The sequence below is a fragment of the Microtus oregoni genome, unplaced genomic scaffold, assembly GCF_018167655.1.
Source record: "Microtus oregoni isolate MIOR12 unplaced genomic scaffold, Mior012 000059F_ref0000304, whole genome shotgun sequence".
NCBI lineage: Eukaryota > Metazoa > Chordata > Mammalia > Rodentia > Cricetidae > Microtus > Microtus oregoni.
The window spans coordinates 11,194,744-11,217,466 of record NW_024543835.1 but is presented as its reverse complement, the minus strand read 5'-3'; the positions used below and the strand labels follow the sequence as shown (position 1 = coordinate 11,217,466).

Below are 22,723 nucleotides of genomic sequence, written 5' to 3'. Positions count from 1 at the left end.
CGCATACACGCACACAGAACCCACAATTCATTTACTTCATTACCCATTTTCCTGATCATATTGTGAATGCGCTTTGTTTTCTAAAGCTCAGTATTTGAATTGGAAACCAGTCTAGGTCTATGTGATAGTTAAATTTCTTTTTTATCATTGTTTTATCATCACTATTTATGAAAGAAGCTAAAGATTTTGTACTGTTAAATATTTTTGGCTCTTGCATTTGCTCATTGCATTGATGTGGTATCGTTAAACATATTCCTCTATCCTATATATATCCTGTAAATTGTTACTTGCAGTAAAAACTTAGCCACATTTATATTTACTTCAATTTGTTTTATGTTTTGCTAATAGTATTTTCCAGATGTTGTTTTATACATTTTTCTAGAAGTACTTTGAATGTAGTCATGACTTCAAGACAAGCTATAAGGTCAATAATAAGAAATATTTAGTATTTACCTTTCTCATCTCCTAAGTGAAAATAGAGAAAAAAAAAGGAACTGAGCTGCTTGTTGAATTTTCATATCAATACACAGCTGTGTAGTCTGAACTGTGTTCATGAAACAATCTATTACTCTTCTGTCCCCCAAAGATGGTCTTCCACCACCAGAAAATTGGTATTATGGCTTCTAACATGGAAGAATTTTTCTTATTTGGGGGACATTGTATGAATTGTGGCTTTATTCTTTCTGTCTGTCTACTTCCACTGTATTGTGTTTTTGAGACTCATCTGTGTAATTGTACTTTCGGTTATTTTTACATAGTGTTTCATTGTATGACTATGCCTACACCACACTGTATTAATACATCCTGTGTGTATGTTTATGGGTTGTTCCCACCTTTGGCAATTATGTATAGCACTATTTGAAGAATTCTTGCACATCTCTTCTGTTAAATATAGTCATTTATTTCTGTTGGGTGTGTACTTAGTACTACTGCTAGGCCATTGTATACATGTTAGTTCAGTTTCATTGTTGCTTCAAATTGTCTAAAGTGAATTTAACACAATGCAAACTGTATTTGAATGTTTTGTGTACTTACCAATATTTGGTGTTTTCTTTCTTCTTCATTTTATGTAGTGTCATACCTTCCATTGTGGCTTTACTTCACATTTGATGATTGATGAGCCTTTCTCCAAGTTTCTTGGTCAGCTAAACATCTCCCCTGTTGAATTGTATTTTTCTCATTGATTTTCAGGCATTTATTACATGTTCTAAATATGATCCCCTTGGAAACATACTGTGAATATCTCCTAGACCACATGTTTTTTTTTTTAAATAAATAAAATTTACTTTTTTTTTTTGGTTTTTCGTGACAGGGTTCACTCTATAGACCAAGCTGGCATCGAACTCACAGAGATCCACTTGCCCCTGCCTTCTGAGTGCTGGGACTAAAGGTGTGCACTGCCACAACCTGTCTCAGGACTTATACATTTTATCATGAAAGGATATAAAGTCTTAAGATTGCCCACAAATCAGTTTTAGAACATTTCCATCACGGCAGATTACTTCATTCTTTCTGCCCTTTCCTAGTCAACCCTTACACAACAGCCACACTCATCTGATTTCTGTCACCATATGTGTGTTTCCCTAGTCTATAATTGTATATAAATGGTTTTCTACAGTATGTACTTGCTTGATATGTTCAATTGTTTTGACTTCATGTAATATTTTTTCACTCTATCATGTTGCTTGTATTTGTATCCATTTTTTTCATTGCTGAGTAGTATTGCTGGTAGGTCATTCTACTGTTAATATCCATTAAGCTAGTTTTCATCTGGGACTATTATAAATAAAACTGGGTATTTTTTATACACAGCTGTTTATGGAGAGAGCATTGATCCTTTAAGTTTTCACAAATTTTCCTTAATACTAAATTTGCATTTTATATATTGTTTTCTAGCAAATCCAGTTATGTAAGCCTGTATTCACACAAAGGAAAAATGAATTACTTCTTAAGATAAATTTTCATTAAAGAATGGCAATAAGTCCATTAATTGGCTTCCCTAGTATTTCAACTGATTCTTATTACAAACAACTGTTTGTGGATAACAGTTACTTCCTTTTCTCACTTGAATTTCATCTGTATAGATTTTCCCTTTTCCACTTGCATGAATGTATGGAAGAAACTGGCTTTGCTGCAGTTTTTCAGTTGTATTGACACCTTGTATTTTTGGAAGAAAAGAGAAATAAGCAAGTATGTCATGATGCTTCTCAGATAAACATATGTCTTCAATTATGAACACATTACATATTTGAGAAGGGACATAAATTAACAGTCCAAGAATAGGAGTATTCTGCAGTGCTTAAAATTGAAAAAATAATTCTGTGTCAAATGTTACATTGTATGATTAAAACTGGTGATATTAAGTAAAAACTGTACTGCTAAAACTCACCCACCCCAGTGCCTGTGATGCTACTTTCTATAAATATGCCTTTGAAACTGAGAGCTTTGATCCTGTTGCCAAAATAATGTGAGATCCTAGAAATTTTCTAATTATAAATGACAGTATTTTAATTTCCTTCTACTACCTCTTCTGTCCCTCCCATCTCAGCACAAGTGACTTGATCACTACAAGTTGCGGGAGTGAATTAAAGCACACATCACATCATCTCTGGTTATTGTGGGGAAATCACAGCTGTTCTTCTGCCAGATAACTGCTTTTCCAAAACCCACTCAGGTTACTGCTTTCTTTATTTTCTGTGTGACCCAATGATTCAAGTCAACTAAAAGCAGTTTAGTAGAAGTGGAAGTTTCCTTTCTCAAACAGGGCTTTAAGTTTGTTTCTCTAAATCAATTGTTCAGAGAAAGCTATCGGTGGAAGAGGTAAGGAATTTGGAATTCAGTTTTACATCTCTTGCTGAGCTTTCCTATGGTTACACACTGTGAGTAGTTTAATATTAATTACAGAACATATATGCAGGCAGGGCAAGTGTGATGGTAAAGATTGTGCTTTAATGCCATTTCTGACAGGTTTTAATTTTGGGTTGTCACAAAGGGAATTTTATGCTGCAGGTCTATTTTGCAGTCTTAAAATTCAAAATCTCTACCTCTAGGTGGCAGCACCAGATACTTTTTTCCTGTTTGAGGCCAGCCTTAATAAGTTCTGGTATAAGCAGTAAAACTTTCAAGTTGACTAAAACTTGGAAATATTCCATGAGAATTTGGTTACATTACTTTGTGTGTTGAATAAGTTTGGGACTTGCTGCACCTTGGGTTTTTAAAGTCTTCTAAAAGGATTTTTGATCCTTTTTCTTTTTTAGAACATGGTATATATGTCTACTTTAAAAATGTAAGCCCTCTTCAGTTTGCCTGTTATATGCATAATTCTTCAAAGAAAACCACTTGGTTAATGATGTTTTTGTATTGAAGTAGCATGTACAAGCCTGTTGTATGCTTAATACTTTAAAGTTAATTGCACTCTATTTTCCTTTTTTTTGTTTTTAAAAATTAACAAGAATCATAGTTAAGTGAATATAAGATTGAAGCTTCTTCGACTGAAAGAGTTCAGCTTGAGGATAAATCTGAAGTAATTAACTAGGCCAGATGGCCTAGTTACTGCTATGGGAAGATAATAGTCATTTGTGAAAGTCAACATTTAGAGTAGATATTGCATAAGATTTGATTTTTTTTTCTTGCTGTCAGACATGTGTTGGGTGTTCCTTTGTAAGTACCAAGATAGACCATATCCATTTTTGGTTAACCCCTCGGGCAGGTGGGCTGGCTGGCTATCTACCAGTTTGCTCCTCCATGTACTCAGGTGTGCCAAGTGAAAGAGGACTGATAGAAGAGGCCTAGGGAAGAGCCCCTAGTTAATTGTGTATATATACAATCCAACATGATTTTGTTCCTTTGTTTTGGGAGCATTTAAGGATCTTGCCTTTTAGAAAACACCTGTTTTCCACCCCTCCTTTAAAGTTAAAATTGTCATTGGAAATTGATTAATCATTATATAGTCAGAAAAGTTAAAGCTGCTTTCTCATAACTACAGATTAATCAACACATTCTGTGAATATCCTCTTGTATTCACAACTAGAGATTAATAAAAGGTACATTTATCTGTTACTATAGAAAACAAGTGATCTCACTTCTCAGTGTGGTTTCTCATATTCAGTTCCTCTGCCCTCTTTAAATATGAGGACATGTATTGTCCATATTTTACTTATCTATTGTTTTTCTAGGAGGCAGATCATTTGTAAACTAAAAATGATCGTCTTAACATGGGGCAGGTGCCATTATCACAGTAACATATCACTTATTCTATGTATTCTGAAAAAAATATTTAATTTTCTTATATGTTGTCATATTAGGAAATACTTTTAATTTTATGAAGCATAGTTATTAATTTCATGTGTAGCGTGAATATGTGTTTCATGTGAGTACAGTATGCATTAAATGGTGTCCATTTGCTATTTTGTATTGTATTCAAGTGCAATTTTTTAAGTGTTTAACATGTAGTAAGCACCATTAAACTGGGCTTTTCTTTTATTATCTCATTTCAAGTTCAAAACTATATGGCTGGTGACACTGGTGAGAAAACTGAGACTCCACATCTCAATCATCTGTTCTTTGATTGCTACCCTGCTACTCTGAAAGCGTTTTCCTCAAGAAGTTTATAATTACTATGTGTCACTTGATGACTGACCAAAGAGAATATAGGAGTTTGAATTTTAAATATAAATCCAAGTAGTAAAATTTGACAGGGTTTGAACAGGGGAAAATTAAATTAGTAAAAATGTTTTGTTTCTTTAAATAGTTTGTGGCAACAAAATCATATAAACCATGCATAGATTTATTGTTTCAAATGAAATATAGAAATTACATGTAGTTTCAAAGCTATTGTGGGTGTGTGGACCTATGGACTATGTAGATCCATCCTTTTGTACATGTTTTAAGTGTATGAATTGCAAACATAGAAAAATAGACGTTGCACTTTCTCCAGATGCTGCTACTGAATTATAACCACTGACGTAGGCTGCAGCATACATGCTGTTAACTATTGAGAGAAGATGAAATCTACCACTGCAGTGAAATCAGTGTTTACAATTGTGTCTGCATTTGAAAGAGTGAACCTATATTCTTTAATGGGAATTTTGTTTTGTTTTTCTTTTTAATGGTTGCACTTTGAGTATTTTTTTAATAACAGTGAATAAATTATTTGAGTTTTTAAGTGTAACTTAAAAAAATCTATGAAATGCTTTGGAACCTGTATGTCCAGTGACTTGTTTCTACATTGTAGTTTTAGAGTTATTTTTTGATTCATAATCTTTTATAAAAACTATTTGTCCTATGATCTTGAGTTCAATTGGTTTTACGTGTGTGTGTGTGTGTGTGTGTGTGTGTGTGTGTGTGTGTGTGTGTGAACTTGAAAACTATTCTTTTGTGAGAATTTACTTTGGGTTATAATTCTTTGAATGACTACTTCTGTTTTTTTTTTTGTTTTTTGTTTTTTTTTTTTTTGCTTGGTAGGACTTGACTCCACTCAGTTTAGAGTTCATCAGTATCACAAAGATGAGGAGAATGATGCTCTACTTGGTGGACCAGCACAACTGACTGATGAGGAGAAATACAAGGACTGTGAAAAATTCAAATGCCTTTGTCCTACATGTGGAACTGAGAATATTTATGATAATGTCTTTGAAGGCTCGGTTAGTTATTCCTTTTTGTTTCTGTCTTTCATTTTGTTTGGAAACTAGTTCAGAGTGCCCTCCCCCTACACTTCATTGTATATAAAGGTAACCTAGATGTTGCATTTTTGTCTTTAAACAATTTTTGCTACATGACTTTTGCTTTTATAACTTCATTTCTGCTGAGACATGCTTAATTAAGTATGCTTTAATTGTTTTTGCCTTTCTAGAGTGCTTGACCTTAGTTTTAAAATGGAATCTCTTAAAAATTCTAATTATCTCAAAATATTTTTATTGGAACTCCTTAATTAGTAACCTGTATTCCCTGTTCCCAACCCCACTTATTTAGATAGAGCAATAATTTCCTTTATCTTAAGTTAACAAGATTTAGGCATTTTGGGAAAGTTTTGTTTGTCTTTACATGTTCCTCTCACCTTGTTTTTTCCCAAAGGTACTCTTACTATCTTTTCTGTGGTCTTTCCATATCAGACATTAAAAAAAAATCACAAGGAGACATTCTTGTCAAGAAGTACTGCCAAAAAATGTATCATTGACCTTGGATCGGAACTTGAAACTCAGCCAATTCATTTCATTTTACTGCAGTGTTATAAGTGTGCTAGCCATTGGCAAATGAGTAGGCAGCAGAACTCTGAAACCTTGAAACTGAAAGAAAATACATCCTTTATCTAAATTAAAAGTAATTATTTTAAGTTAATTTGGACAAACAGCAGATGTTTTGCATTTTTTTTGAATCAAAACAAAGCAGCTTTTGGAAGCAAGTGCAAGGAAGAGGCAGACACATATCAGCAATACTTGCTAAATCCTTGAGTTTTGCTTAATTACAGCTGTAAATAAGATAGTTAATTGCATGGAGGCTTGACGACTTGCAGATGGGCTAACTGTGGAAGAGCCGATGTCAAGCTCGGAAATCTCTTCCACCTGGAATTGCTTAGCTTGTCGGGGTAGGGTTATGCACCAGATTGGAGCAGGAAACCAACCAAGATGTTTAAGAAAACAAATGCTCCAGGAACCCCAACAGTTTTCCTATATCTTATTTTTGTTTTGTCTTTGTTTAAAACAAATTACAACATAATAAAATGTTCTCCAACTGTTAATAGTTACTCATTCAAATTATATTCTTATTGAAACCTTCTTTCCCAATATATATTTCAGTTCTTTTCAAGCACAGAAACTTTAGATTTTCCAATCTGGTGATAGTTTGCTTTATTGCTTTTTTAGTGCGCTAATTTTAAATTTTACATTTTTCTGCCTAAAATTCCCTTGGTGCAGTAACAGCAAACTAATATCATGTAAGGGCTTTTGCTTTGTCTTCAAGTTTGGAATGAATGAGTGCAAGTTAAGTTTTGATCAGTGTCTCTAGAATAATGTTTATTTTTGGTAACATGATTTCTCTGGTATTTTTGGTGGGGAAGTTGCCTTATCCATAATGCCTGTCTTGCATGGAATGTAAAATAGTGAGTTTGTGGTTTTCCCTTTGACTTTGTACTCCATTGTGATAACAAGAATTTATGCCATGTACTTCTAAAGGGGATCTTAAGCCATAAGTAGTGGATAAAGTATGGTTCAAAACTCACCTCTAATAGTATTGGACACCAAGAAAACAAATGAAAGTTTTTTTTTTTTTTCTTTTTTTTTTTTTTTTAAATTTATTTATTTATTAAGGATTTCTGCCTCGTCCCCACAACCGCTTCCCATTTCCCTCCCCCTCCCCCCGATTAAGTCCCCCTCCCTCATCTGCTCGAAGAGCAATCAGGGTTCCCTGACCTGTGGGAAGCCCAAGGACTGCCCACCTCTATCCAGGTCTCGTAAGGTGAGCATTCAAACTGCCTAGGCTCCCACAAAGCCAGTACGTGCAGTAGGATCAAAAACCCACTGCAATTGTTCTTGAATTCTCAGTATTCCTCATTGTCCGCTATGTTCAGCTAGTCCGGATTTATCCCATGCTTTTTCAGACTTAGGCCAGCTGGCCTTGGTGAGATCCCAATAGAACATCCCCATTGTCTTAGTGTGTGGGTGCACCCCTTGTGGTCCTGAGTTCCTTGCTCGTGCTCCGTCTCCTTCTGCTCCTGATTTGGACCTTGAGATTTCTGTCCAGTGCTCCCGTGTGGGTCTCTGTCTCTGTCTCCTTTCATCGCCTGATGAAGGTTAATATTCCTGAGGATGCCTATGTGTTTGTCTTTGGATTCGCCTTATTTAGCTTCTCTAGGAACATGAATTATAAGCTCAATGTCCTTTATTTATGGCTAGAAACCAAATATGAGTGAGTACATCCCATGTTCCTCTTTTTGGGTCTGGCTTACCTCACTCAGGATAGTGTTTTCTATTTCCATCCATTTGTATGCAAAATTCAAGAAGTCCTTGTTTTTTACTGCTGAGTAATACTCTAATATGTATATATTCCATACTTTCTTCATCCATTCTTCCGTTGAAGGGCATCTAGGTTGTTTCCAGGTTCTGGCTATTACAAACAATGCTGCCATGAACATAGTTGAGCATATACTTTTGTTGTATGATAGGGCCTCTCTTGGGTATATTCCCAAGAGTGGTATTGCTGGATCCAGGGGTAGGTTGATCCCGAATTTCCTGAGAAACCGAAACACTGCTTTCCAGAGTGGTTGCACAAGTTTGCATTCCCACCAGCAATGGGTGATTGTACCCCTTTCTCCACAACCTCTCCAGCAAAGGCTATCATTGGTGTTTTTTATTTTAGCCATTCTGACAGGTGTAAGGTGGTATCTTAAAGTTGTCTTGATTTGCATTTCCCTGATCGCTAAGGAAGTTGAGCATGACCTTAAGTATCTTTTGGCCATTTGAACTTCTTCTGTTGAGAATTCTCTGTTCAGCTCAGTGCCCCATTTTATAATTGGGTTGATTAGCCTTTTACGGTCTAGTTTCTTGAGTTCTTTATATATTTTGGAGATCAAACCTTTGTCAGTTGCAGGGTTGGTGAAGATCTTCTCCCAGTCAGTGGGTTGTCTTTTTGTCTTAGTGACAGTGTCCTTTGCTTTACAGAAGCTTCTCAGCCTCAGGAAGTCCCATTTATTCAATGATGCCCTTAGTGTCTGTGCTGCTGGGGTTATACATAGGAAGTTGTCTCCTGTGCCCATTTGCTGTAGAGTACTTCCCACTTTCTCTTCTATCAGGTTCAGTGTGTTCGGACTGATATTGAGGTCTTTAATCCATTTGGATTTGAGTTTTGTGCATGGTGATAGATATGGATCTATTTTCATTCTTCTACAGATTGACATCCAGTTTTGCCAGCACCATTTGTTGAAGATGCTCTCTTTTTTCCATTGTATACTTTTAGCTCCTTTATCGAAGATCAGGTGTTCATAGGTTTGTGGGTTAATGTCAGGGTCTTCTATTCGATTCCATTGGTCGACTTCTCTGTTTTTATGCCAATACCAAGCTGTTTTCAATACTGTAGCTCTGTAATAGAGTTTGAAGTCAGGGATGGTAATGCCTCCAGACAATCCTTTATTGTATAAGATTGTTTTGGCTATCCTGGGTTTTTTGTTTTACAATATAAAGTTAATTATTGTCTTCTCCAGATCTGTGAAGAATTTTGATGGGATTTTGATGGGGATTGCATTGAATCTATAGATTGCTTTTGGTAGAATTGCCATTTTTACTATGTTGATCCTCCCAATCCAAGAGCAAGGGAGGTCTTTCCATTTTCTGGTGTCTTCTTCAATTTCTTTCTTCAAAGACTTATAGTTCTTGTCAAGTAGATCTTTCACTTCCTTGGTCAGGGTTACCCCAAGGTATTTTATGCTATTTGTGGCTATCGTGAAAGGTGATGCTTCTCTGATTTCCCTCTCTGCTTCCTTATCCTTAGTGTATAGGAACGCAACTGATTTTTTGGAGTTGATCTTGTATCCTGCCACATTACTAAAGCTGTTTATCAGCTGTAGGAGTTCTTTGGTAGAATTTTTGGGGTCGCTTATGTACACTATCATATCATCTGCAAATAATGAAAGCTTAACTTCTTCCTTTCCAATACGAATCCCCTTGATCTCCTTATGTTGTCTTATTGCTATTGCTAGAATTTCAAGCACTATATTGAAGAGGTATGGAGAGAGTGGACATCCTTGTCGTGTTCCTGATTTTAGTGGGATGGCTTTGAGTTTTTCTCCGTTTAATTTAATGTTAGCTGTTGGCTTGCTGTAAATAGCTTTTATTATATTTAGGTAGGACCCTTGTATCCCTATTCTCTCCAAGACCTTTATCATAAAGGGGTGTTGAATTTTGTCGAATGCTTTTTCAGCATCTAGTGAAATGATCATATGGTTTTTTTCTTTCAGTTTATTTATATGGTGGATTACATTGATAGATTTGCGTATGTTGAACCAGCCCTGCATCTCTGGGATGAAGCCTACTTGATCATAATGGATAATTTTTCTTATGTGTTCTTGGATTCGGTTTGCCAGTATTTTATTGAAAATTTTTGCGTCGATGTTCATGAGTGAGATCGGTCTGTAATTCTCTTTCTTGGTTGGGTCTTTTTGTGGTTTTGGTATCAGGGTAACTGTAGCTTCATAAAAGGAATTTGGCAATGACTCTTCTGATTCTATATTGTGAAATACCTTAAGGAGTATAGGTATTAATTCTTCTTGGAAGTTCTGGTAGAATTCTGCATTGAAACCATCCGGTCCTGGGCTTTTTTTCGAAGGGAGATTTTTGATAACCATTTCTAATTCTTCACGAGAAACCGGTCTATTTAGATCATTCACCTGGTCTTGGTTTAGCTTTGGTATATGATACTTATTTAAAAAAATGTCCATTTCTTTTGTATTTTCCAGTTTTGTGGCATACAGGGTTTTGTAGTAAGATCTAATGATTCTCTGAATTTCCTCTGTGTCTGTGGTTATGTCCCCCTTTTCATTTCTGATCTTATTTATTTGCGTGTTCTCTCTCTGTCGTTTAATTAGTTTGGATAGGGGTTTGTCGATCTTGTTGATTTTCTCCAAGAACCAGCTTTTTGTTTCATTGATTCTTTGGACTGTTTTCTGTGTTTCTATTTTGTTGATTTCAGCCCTCAGTTTTATTATTTCCAGTCTTCTACTTCTCCTGGGCGCGTCTGCTTCTTTTTTTTCTAGAGCTTTCAGGTGTGTTTTTAAGTCCCCAATGTATGCATTCTCCGTTTTCTTTAAGTGGGCACTTAGTGCTATGAACTTTCCTCTTAGCACTGCTTTCATTGTGTCCCATAGGTTTGAGTATGTTGTCCCTTTATTTTCATTAAATTCAAGGAAGACTTTAATTTCTTTCTTGATTTCTTCCTTGACCCAGGTGTGGTTCAGTAGTTGACTGTTCAGTTTCCGTGAGTTTGTCGGTTTTTTGGGGGCAGCGTGGTTGTTGCCTTCTAACTTTAATCCGTGATGATCTGATAAGACACAGGTGGACACTGATATTTTTTTGTATCTGTGGAGGTTTCCTTTGTTACCAAGTATGTGGTCAATTTTTGAGAAGGTTCCATGAGCTGCAGAGAAGAAGGTATATTCTTTCCTATTTGGGTGGAATGTTCTATAGATGTCTGTTAAGTCCATTTGCTTCATTACCTCCAATAATTCTCTTAATTCTCTATTAGGTTTCTGTCTGATTGACCTGTCCCTTGGAGAGAGAGGTGTGTTGAAGTCTCCTACTACTAGTGTGTGTGGTTTGATGTCTGCCTTGAGTTCTAGTAATATTTCTTTTACATAAGTAGGTGCTTTTATATTGGGGGCGTATATATTCAGGATTGAGACGTCCTCCTGATGAATTGTTCCTGTTATGAGTATAAAGTGACCGTCTCGGTCTCTTCTGATTGATTTTAGTTTGAAGTCAGTTTTGTTAGAAATTAGTATGGCCACACCTGCTTTTTTCTTAGGACCATTTGCTTGAAAGACCTTTTCCCAACCCTTTACTCTGAGTAGGTGCCTGTCTTTGTGGTTGAGATGTGTTTCTTGCAAACAGCAGAATGTTGGATCCTGTTTTCGTATCCAATCTTTTAGCCTGTGCCTTTTTATAGGTGAATTGAGCCCATTAATATTAAGTGATATTAATGACCAGTGGTTGTTTACTCCGGTTATTCTTATTGCTTTTAGTAGTAGAGATTGTGTGTCTCCCTTCTTTGATATGTGCTCGTGAAGGGTCATTAGATGCCTGGGTTATTATAGGCAGTGTTGGCAGTGTTGGATTCCTTGGGTTGCGATTTTCCTTCTATTACTTTCTGTAGGGCTGGATTTGTGGCTACGTATTGTTTAAATTTGTTCTTATCCTGGAATGTCTTGTTTTCTCCATTGATAATGAACGATAGCTTGGCTGGGTATAGTAGTTTGGGTTTGCATCCATGGTCTCTTAGCTTCTGCAGAACCTCTATCCAGGACCTTCTGGCTTTCATAGTTTCCATCGAGAAGTCAGGTGTAAGTCTGATCGGTTTACCTTTATAAGTTACTTGCCCCTTTTCTTTTGCAGCTCTTAATATTCTTTCTTTAACCTGTATATTTTGTGTTTTGATTATTATATGGCGAGGAGATGTTTTTCTTTGATCCAGTCTGTTTGGTGTTCTGTATGCTTCTTGAATATTTAAATGAATATCTTTCTTTAAGTTGGGAAAGTTTTCTTCCATAATTTTGTTGAAAATATTTTCTGGGCCTTTGAGCTGTGACTCTTCTCCTTCTTCTATTCCTATTATTCTTAGGTTTGGTTTTTTTATTGTGTCCCATAGTTCCTGAATGTTTTGTGTTGAGAATTTGTTGGCTTTGCTGTTTTCTTTGATCTGTTCGTTTATTTTCTCTATGGTGTCCTCAGCATCTGAGAGTCTTTCTTCTAGCTCTTGGATTCTATTGATTATGCTTGTTTCTGTAGACTCTGCTCGTTGGCCTAGATTTTCCATATCCAGCTGGTCCTCAGTTTGTATTTTCTTCTTTGCCTTCATTTCAGTTTTCAATTCTTGAACTGTTTCCATTACCTGCTTGATGGTTTTTTCTTGGTTTCCCAGGGTATCATGTACATATTTACTCATTTCTTCAAACTTTTTGTTATACTTCTCATCCATTTCTATAAGGGCATTTTTTACATGTTGTTTAAGGGACTCTATTATCTTCATAAAGTCGATTTTTTCCACTTCTTCTGTGTTAGGTTGTTCAAATACTTCTGTTGTAAGATCATTGGGTTCTGATGTTTTCATGTTGTTTTTCGGATTATTGGGTGAATTCTTGCCTTGGCGCCTGCCCATTTCCTCCTATTGATCCTATCCAATGGGTCCTTTAAAAACCGGATCAGGTTTCCCTGCTGGCCAAGGGCTCCGCTTACAAAATGCCCTCACTCTCTTTTGTGGTTCCTGCTGCAGGCCAAGAACCCTCTCACCCCTCTGAAGGATCTTCAGGACAGGACCCGGCTCCCCTTGTGCCAGTGACCTGGCCAACCAAAAGCCTACCTCTTTGATTCAATTGTAGTAGGGCGAACTGCTCTCCTTATTGCACGCCTGTCCCCGCCGCTTGGGTCTGCCGCTGCGCTGGTCCCCGAAAGCCTCTTCCTGTATGTGGTGTTGCGCCGCTCCGCCTCTGCGCGTCCGGCCGCCGCGCCGCTCCGCCTCTGCGCGTCCGGCCGCCGCGCCGCTCCGCCTCTGCGCGTCCGGCCACCGCGCCGCTCACAAATGAAAGTTTTAAGCATAAATACTTTCTGATAATAATCTTTTGTACACTTGTTTGTCCTGTTTTCTATAGGGAATTGATATGGAGCCCAGCTTGTATCGTTGCAGTAATATTGATTGTAAGGCTTCACCACTCACCTTCATGGTACAGCTGAGCAACAAACTGATCATGGACATTAGACATTGCATCAAAAAGTACTATGATGTAAGTATCTGTAATAAGACTTTACATATTTAATTTGGAGAAATATAATAATTGTTTAATCGTTTTTGATACAAGTGAAAAACCTTTGGGGGAAATTCGTAGTAAAATACTTTTAATAAAATGTGACAGGCTGTAATTTAAAGTTTGTTTACATTTTCTTATTTATATGTGGATGGGTGGGTGATGGTGGTGCAGGATGGTGCCTGTATGGTGAACATGAGGGAGTTAATTCTCTCTTTCTATCAAGTTGGTTCAAAGGGATCAGACTCAGTTCATCAGGCTTGGTAGCAAGACCTTTACCACCTAAGCCATGTCAACTGCCCAAACTATGAAATTTTAGTCTGGTAATGTGACAAATAATTTGATTTTTCTCATATCTCATTACTGAAGAGTATTTTAAAGATTTAACGTTTAATTTTAAGAAAAGTGAAACTATATTTGGAAATTTTATTTTTATTTGTTATTGCCTAGGTAACAAAATTGAATGATCACTCAGAACTTTGGCTAGAGTAGGAAAAATAGCAATGTTGCCTGTCTCCAGTAAGTAGAGTCATGGTACAATGGGTAATGATTTTACTGGATTGATCACTGCCCAGTACTTTGTGTTCACACATGACAATCTAAGCCAATCTCTTGATTAGTTTTCTGAAGAAATGAAAAGAAACATTTTTTAAATTGAAGTGCAATTTGAGATTTCAAAGAGAATATCTCATTTTTTTATATGTACAGAAAAAATCCCAGAAGAGTAAGTAAGCTTTCTTTGCTTTAAAATCGAGCTTTTGTTTTGTTTTCTTACCACATTTCAAATGAATGTTTTTTTCTCTTTAAAAATTAATATTTAATAAGACTGTACATTTCTCATTTTTCTTAGTGTGTCATATCATTTATCATCTAAACAAATTTTCTGTCACTTGAAAATTCACTATACCTTTTAACTGACTTCTAAGATACACTGTTTATATATAACTCAGCATGAGACCATGAAAGAAATGATGGAGTTCTTTTAACAAATATGTATTGCGATATACAGAAAAACCCCGTTTTAAAAACAAAAACAAACAAAATGGCTTTGTTGCCAAGGCTTTTTTTTAAATAAAAATGTTCAGGAAGTATTAGCTAAGACCAATGACTTTAACATTCTATTCTTTCTATTTGTTAATTAAAATGTAACATAGCCCTTCTTTAGGCACATGTGAAGTAATTTGACATGTCTCACATAGTAAGAAATATAACTCATTATATATAAATGGGTATTAGAGCATTAAGGTAAAGGATGAGAACACAGAGTCATATTGTGATTTGGCAGAGAATAATTTGTATTTATATTTTTAAAAAGTATGTTTGCCTAAATAATAATGACTACACTTTGGGAAACTCTGCAAACTTTAGTGAATAAAGCTGTGCTGCACTTAAATGAAGAGCTTGTTGGGAATAAAGGTTATTTGTTGGGTCACATTCTATAGTACATCAAGTGTTCACCTTATGAAATGTTAGACCTTTATTTAGCATGAAGAGCACAAATCAAAATTGTTCAACTTCTCATTTAGAGATCTCGTTGAGTAAAGTATGATTCTTGACTCTTGGGAAGAATCCTGGCTTTTTCCTCTATGTTTAGTCTATCAAAAGCTTCACCATGGAAATGTTAATACTAAAACAATGAATCTAGTTCCTTCTGCGAGAAGGAACTATCTGTTTTGACTAAGTTGAGAATAGGGAGAAAAACGATCCATATAATTAGAATGTGCCCAAACTCAAAGATGAATTTTAATTCTAATTGTGTGTGTGTGTGTGCATGCGTGTGCGTGTATGTATGTGTGCATGTCTGTGTTTTAATGACCATAGTTAAAAAAGCATTTTTAAGCTAAATAATCTACTCTTGCAGACTAAATATTTAAAAGAAAGTTGTTAGAGTACTTGCCTTGTCTTGTCTACCAACTATTTCTGTAGCATGCAAGTGAAAGGTTTTCTACATTTAACTGCCCACTTGATTGTCTTTTCTAAGACATTTCTGATCAAAATCGCCAAATGTTACTCTAGTAATTAAGGATTGATAGAACTGTTGGTCCTCAAAGTTAGAAATTTCCTTGCTTTGTGATCCTGATCATAAGCTACTGGATGGGTGAAAAGAACTCCATCATTTCTTTCATGGTCTCATGCTGAGTTATATATAAACAGTGTATCTTAGAAGTCAGTAAGAGACAGTTTTATTTTTTGTTGTCTCCAGATACAATGCTACTTTTGCCAGCTGACGGGTGTGATGTTGAGTTCCTTTGGTTAACTGTGCCTCAAGTCACACTGTTGAGTGTGATGTATGATAAAATTAATGGCAATCAAGCTAAAGACTGATGCAGTAAGCATATTAGAAAGGCTTCTAAGATTAAGCGACTTTTCTCTGAAGCAGGTTACCAAAATGGATTCTTCATATTTTGTAATATTTAAAAATACTCAGTGAATAGAAACAATTATTTGTGGACCTTAGATAATAGAGTATCATATTTATTTTAGTCTTAAAATTACAGCAAGGGAAATCAGTTTACAATGAGAAAAGAAATGTACATATAGAAAGGAAGAACTTGGAGAAGTTTGGTAAAATATGACATCTGACCAAACGTAACTTGCCAAGGAACCTAGTTATAGATTATATGAAATTAGGTTACCAAGAAAAGAATTTGAAGTCACAGAGTATACTTCCAAATCATTTGCATTTTCAAATGCATTACATGTTCCTCTGTCATGACTGGATGAGTAAATGTGATGTAACATTTTTGCAATTGTATATATCTCAGAGTCAATAAATCTACATTACATCATATTTTAATACTGACTCCTTTAGTGGGAAATGCTTTTTCCCAACCCCCTTTGTATAGTAATGAGTGTATCCTTCGAATTCTCATTTAATTAACATACAAATTTACATGTGCATGGAAATGTACAAGACACTGAACAAATGTACTTTTTGAGTAACATATTGATTTACTTGGGAGAAATACAACTTTAGATTTTACTTCAAGGTTTGATAATGTGTTGAAAAACTGACATAGCACAAAGAAATCTTAATTCAAAATTGATTGTATGCTTTGAGCCTTGTTTGTTACTCTGTTAATACTGAACTGGTATTTCTTTTTACTCATAAGAAGGCTAATTAATCTCTAAGCTTTTAAGGATGGTTTTTGAAATTCAGGTTTAGAATGAAAAATTTACACATAACCCCCCCCTCTTAAATTCTGTCCCCAAGAGCACACACACACACACACCGAGAGAGAGAAAGAGAGAGAGACAAAGAGAGAGAGACAGACAGACAGACAGACAAAGGGAGAGAGAGAGAGAAAGAGAGAGACAAAGGGAGAGAAGCACTAGCTAATCTAAATTGGGAAATGAAGAGGGCTTTTTTTAAGCATGAAAATTTCATCATCTTGTCAGCTGGCAGAATGCCTGCTGTGTGGATTCACAAAGGCTAAGAATTACACTTTCATGAAATTTTCCTCACTAACTGCCCTGGTTAATTTGAAAGATAACCCACTGTTCTAATTCATTCCTCAATTGGGCGGTGCAGGTTTTATCTTTGATCTGACAAAGCATTTGTGTTAATCGTTTTGGCCCTCCACTAGACACTCTTGGGATTGTGCTTTTACAATAAATGTGTCTGTGATAGCTCTTTAGTCTATTATACTTACAATAGATCCATAGAACTTGTAATTAATTCTCCACTGCTTTGGAAATGGGAAGAATAGGTGTAGCTCTGTCAAGTACTGCTGGGAAGTTTGTTTAGCTGGTTCATTTTTGAAGTGTTCCCTCAACTGTCCTAAAAGCGAATATGAGACTGAGATGCTAGCCTACCCTAATGACTTTCTGATGTGGGAAATTCAGTCCTTTTTGATACCTGGGAGGGGGTGGTGGGTCATTTATTATTGGTTACTATGTACATTAAACTCATTTGAATACATACATGGAGTCACACCTTTCTAAAGGTGGAGGCTCTGACAGACACAGTGTGATAGTGAACTAAAATGTATTCCTCGTTCCTCATTATGCAGTGTTTAAGGGGTTTGAATGGGGCAAAGGATTTTTCTTTACCATCCTTCTGTGTTTCTAGGTACCTGCAAAAGGACTCTTTGCTAGTGTTTTTGAATGTTGAGATATTGCTAACCCTAGATAGAACTGCCCCTGCATCTAAAAAACAGTTAGCATATGAGTACTGACTGTCAGTGTTTTAGGCCTTGATTAGTTGCTGGGCCAGAATTAGTGGTGTAATTCCTTAGAAATAAGCTCCAGGTTTTATAATCTCAGAATTTTCCTGTATTATGCCTTTTGAGGACTGGGCTTAAATATTCTGTGTCTTATCTGTGATCTCTGCCACAGCCATTCATTTAGTAATGGGTGTTCTTGATTCTTGGTAACCAAGGGACCAACAAGTAAAAGTTATTATTTTTAATATTTTCTTTAAATTATTTTTTCACAATGTTACTACACTGACAGAGGGCTTATTTGTGATACACAAAATTAATATCAAGTTAACCCAAAACTCCACAGTTATTTTAAGATCCTGAAAGCATTGACAAATAGCTCTTTGGTCTTTGTCCTCTCCTCTCCTCCCCTCTCTTCCCCTCTCCTCTCCTCCCCTCCCTCCCTCCCTCCCTCCCTCCCTCCCTCCCTCCCTCCCTCCCTTTTTCTCCTCTCTTCCTCCCTCCTCCCCTCCCTTCCCTCTGTTCCTTCCACCCTCATCCTAACACTCTTGTCCCCAGGGACCAGTCTCTGCCCCCTTCTCTCTCCTCTTCTAATAAAGCTCCCATGTGAGCCTTGTTGGATGGTGTGACTTCTCTTCGCAGTGTTTTTTTTTTTAATTACAAATGGAGCTTCTTCTCAAGCCAAGTATGTGGCAAAGACTCAGTGCCCACAAATATTATTGTTATGATACAGAATAGCAGCCTGTCTAAGTATAATATTTTCATTGTCTGACTAGAGAAGTTGTATGCCTAACTAGATAACTTGGCAGAGGCGGGGAGCAATACCTAGCTTGTTACCTGCTTACTGCCACTCTCTTTATATTTCTCTGCTTTATTTCTTAGTGTATTATTGTGATAAAAGTACATTATTATTTCTTTGGGGCCCATTTTTATGAGGAATTAAAAAACATATGCCCAGAGAATTAATATCAGCCATCAAGCATTATGTTCTTAAACTCAAGGTTGACCTTGGAATTGCCTTTTATCAAAGGTGTAATGATGAGTCAGGAGTAGTGGCACATACCTTTAATCCTAGCACTAGGGAGGCAGATGGATCTCTGTGAGATCAAGACAAGCCTGGTCTACAAAGAGGTTGATGATAGTCAGGTGGTTACATGAAGAAACACTGTCTCAGCCTGCCCCTTAAAAGTGTAACCATTCCAGAATGGAATATTGGTTAAACTATTTGTTCATAAAAATGTGAACTTATTTAGCATCATGAGCAAACATCATTTATAGTGCTAAATAGTGCTTAAGCAAAAGTAGTTTTATAAGGAAGTCACAGAATGACATTAAATAAATCTGTTAAGATGACAACTTCTCACTCCAGACCCCAACAAATGTGTTACTGAGTGGGACTCATTGTTATTGACTTCATTTATCCATTTTTGTTGGAATGATACTTTACAGTGGATCTGGTTGAAAGCCATGCAGTGGCTTTCATTAACTCTCTGCTGTTCTGCCGCAAATATTCAGTGTTCAATAACCCTCAAAATTTCTCATTTCTTACCTGTGGTGATGCAGACTGATAGTTTTTAGGCTAGAGATTGCAATATGCAGTAGCATCACAGGCTACATTGGTTCAAAATAGTTTAAACTTTAATAGTGGAATTATTGTTGATTTCTTTGCCTCTCTATTTATATTTAGAACATTTAGAAAGAAAGAATAAACTAGGCTTTTTTTAAAAGTCTCTAACAACATAATTATAAGTGGTAGTAGAAGCATGCAACATATAAGCAATAGATATCCATCTCACCAATTCAGCTTCACAGTCAGCCTAATACTTGCTACCCAGTGAAGCTTAAAGAGGGGTGATTTCTTTAGGCATCCATAAAACCCATCCTAAATCTTCCTGAGAGCTGATGTTTCTTCTTCACACCATTTTATTGGGAAGCTAAGCATAAATGAACACCAGGTATACCAGTATTCTAACAGCAGACCTATTAATAGAGAGGGTATGCTTTTATTTGTAAATGGTTGATTTTCCTAGATTTATATAAGTCAAACATGCTAATTTTGAGTTGAGTATTACATTTTGCTGCAACTTCATGGTGTGTTCCTACAGTAAAACTGAAAAAAAAATGGCTTGGATGATAGTTGGGGGTAGAATCTCATTGTAAGAGAATGTGTTGCCTATACATCTAAATGAATAATAGGTTATCCCATCCTCTAAAACATGATAGATAGATAGATAGATAGATAGATAGATAGATATTCTGTGCAAGCAGTTAATCATGAGATGTTTGCTTTCGCAAAGGAGTTGTAGTAAACAAATAGGCTTAGGTACAGCTTTCCACTTGTCTTTTTTTTAAAAATAAAATAACCAACCTTTGTCTGTTGTTTCTTTAGTTTTTATTTAATTTAATCATTACTGGATGCCATCAATTATTTTTGGTAGGAACAAAACTAGAAATGGTCCTATGGAACTAGTAGGAGATTCACACCCAATTTGGAGTGGTCCAACCACAGAATAAGCATTACAAATTATGCCAGTTCTGACCATGACCACCTAGCAGTGGTCTGGTCCATGTGTATTGAACCTGGACTTTAAGCAATTCCTGATATAGTTTACCTCTGTAGGGAAAATTGGGGGCTTTTTGAAACACCAAGGAAATGCCATAGGAGTTGGCACATAGATGACAAAATGTAGGTAATCTCAGAAAACTGGGCTGAAACAGTAGAATTCCTTTCTTCAGTTTGATTTCTTTAACCTTGTCTATTTAGGGAAAACTCAACTTCAAATCTTACCCCAGTCACCTCTAGCTACTATCTTGTAGTAAAGTAATTGAACCAGAACAGATTTCATTTAACCTTTCAAAAGTGAGATTTTCACACCACTGAGCAAAATGGAAGTTTCAGGTCTCTGCTGTATATATCAACAGTGTGGGAAGTGAGCATCCTAAGCAGTGACTGTCTTTCATGTTTTGTTGTATGTTCATTGTGGTCCACAAGTGAAATCAGACCTTTACAGATAGTTGTTGATTGGAATTTTCAGATGATGCTGTCTAGCCTAGCCTTGCATTAAATGAAATGATCTCATTTCTGTTTAGGAGAGAATTAATTCAGCTGCTTTTCTAAGGCACTACAGAAAAATTTTCAAAAAAAAAAAAAAGAAAAAGAAAAGAAAAATTTTCAAAGTCCAGATTTACAAAAAACAACAACAGTGCATGTGTGTGTGTGTGTTTTTGTGCACGTGCACGCGTGTGTGGCTTTGTGTGTGTGTGTGATAAAACCGAGTTCATCTTTTTTTTCTATATAATAAGGATTGTTTTTTTTTGCAAGGAATGGCTTTAACATACACCCTTATCAATATCCATAATATGTTGGCCTTAACTTGGATTTTGTAAAGCAATATATATCTTGTAGTCCTGGTTTAAACCTTGTCTGATTTAAATAACACCTTCAGAATTTTCTGTGTTTTTTTTTACTTTATGCCATAATGTAGTTTTCTTTCATTTTATTTATTTTTTTTTGTTGAAAAAATTTCCTCCTCCTCCCCACCTCCCATTTCCCTCCCCCTCCTCCCACTCCTCTCCCCCTCCCCCCACTCCTCTCCCCCTCTCCCCACTCCTCTCCCCCTCCCCTTACTCCATTTCCCCTCCTTCTCGAGTCTGTGGAGCAGTCCACATTCCCTGCCCTGTGGGAAGTCCAAGGTCCTCCCCCCTCCATCCAGGTCCAGGAAGGTGAGCATCCAAACTGGATAGCCACAAAGCCAGAACATGAAGTAGGATCAAAACCTAGTGCCATTGTCTTTGGCTTCTCATCAGCCTTCATTGTCCACCATGTTCAGAGAGTCCGGTTTTATCCCATGCTTATTCAGTCCCAGTCCAGCTGAACTTGGTGAGCTCAAATCCCTCACCTGGCTTGTTTCTTGAAAGGGCTTTCTCATTCAGGCAGTACAGGTACTTCAGGTTCCTTGGCTGTTAGAGGTACAACAATATTGGTACTGCTTAGAACCTGGGCGATTTACTAGCCAACTCTCAGGATCCAGGACTACCAAGGCTACAGTCTAAAATCAAACTAACACTCCTCAGGATTGATGTCCATATGATGCACAAAGATTTAGAAATCATGCAGGCCCCTCAACTTCAAATTTCCATTTAATGATGTAGTGATATTTTAGAGCCTTTAGAACAATGGTTCTCAGTCTGTGGGACTTGACCCCTTGGGGGAGGGTTTAAAACCTCTTTCACAGGGGTTGCCTAAGAGCATAAGAAAACACAGATATTTACACTACGATTTATAATCGTAGCAAACTTATAGTTATGATGTAGCCATGAAAATAATTCAATGGCTGGGGGTCACCACAGAATGAGGAAACTATATTAAAGGGTCACACAGTGTTAGGAAGGTTGAGAACTACTGTTTTAGAAAGACCCATTGAAGAATTTTAAGTAAAACATTCCTTTGTAGTAGTATATATAGTTCAGAGGTTCTCAATCTTTTTCATCTTTGGGACCCTAGTACACTCTTAATATACTAAAAATGCAATGAGTTTATTTTTCTGTGAATTCATATTTTATTTTAACTTAAAACTGAGGTGCTAAAGTATTGATCCATTTATGAGTGACAATAAGAATATTAAGTAAAAATAAAACATTTTTAAAAATCTGGGTTTGGGCACACATTGTTAATCTTGGCACTTGGGAAGCAGAGACAGAGGCGGGTTTATCTCTGAATAAAGGCCAGTCTGATATTTATATATAAGTTCCTTCCAGGCCAGCCAGTGCTTCATAGTGAGACCCTATCTCAAAAAGAGCCCATTTTGAAAAAAAATAACTTCATATTCCAATTGAAAATAATCTAATCAAGACAATGGTATTACAATTTTCTTTCTTACCTATCTTCAAAGATAGTTGAATTCTCATGTCTTCTTCAGCATCTCATCTATTGTAATTTACTATTTTGGTTTGTAAAGAAAATTTTGTTTCACATACCAATATAGTTAGGGAAAGAAGCATGTTTTGTTAGCCCTTTCTGTTAATTTCAGTAATTCATTTTTTTGTTACTACACTGAAA

General features: G+C 36.3%; 1 protein-coding gene across 1 annotated transcript in view; it reads left to right on the top strand.

Moving 5' to 3' along the window:
- Pola1 (DNA polymerase alpha 1, catalytic subunit) overlaps window positions 1-22,723 on the top strand; it is a 329,968-nt gene that overhangs the window by 154,365 nt on the left and 152,880 nt on the right. The window contains exons 33-34 of the mRNA XM_041639492.1: window positions 5,464-5,642; window positions 13,349-13,480. Of these exons, the coding sequence (XP_041495426.1) occupies window positions 5,464-5,642; window positions 13,349-13,480 (311 nt within the window). The remainder of the gene's footprint in view (window positions 1-5,463; window positions 5,643-13,348; window positions 13,481-22,723) is intronic.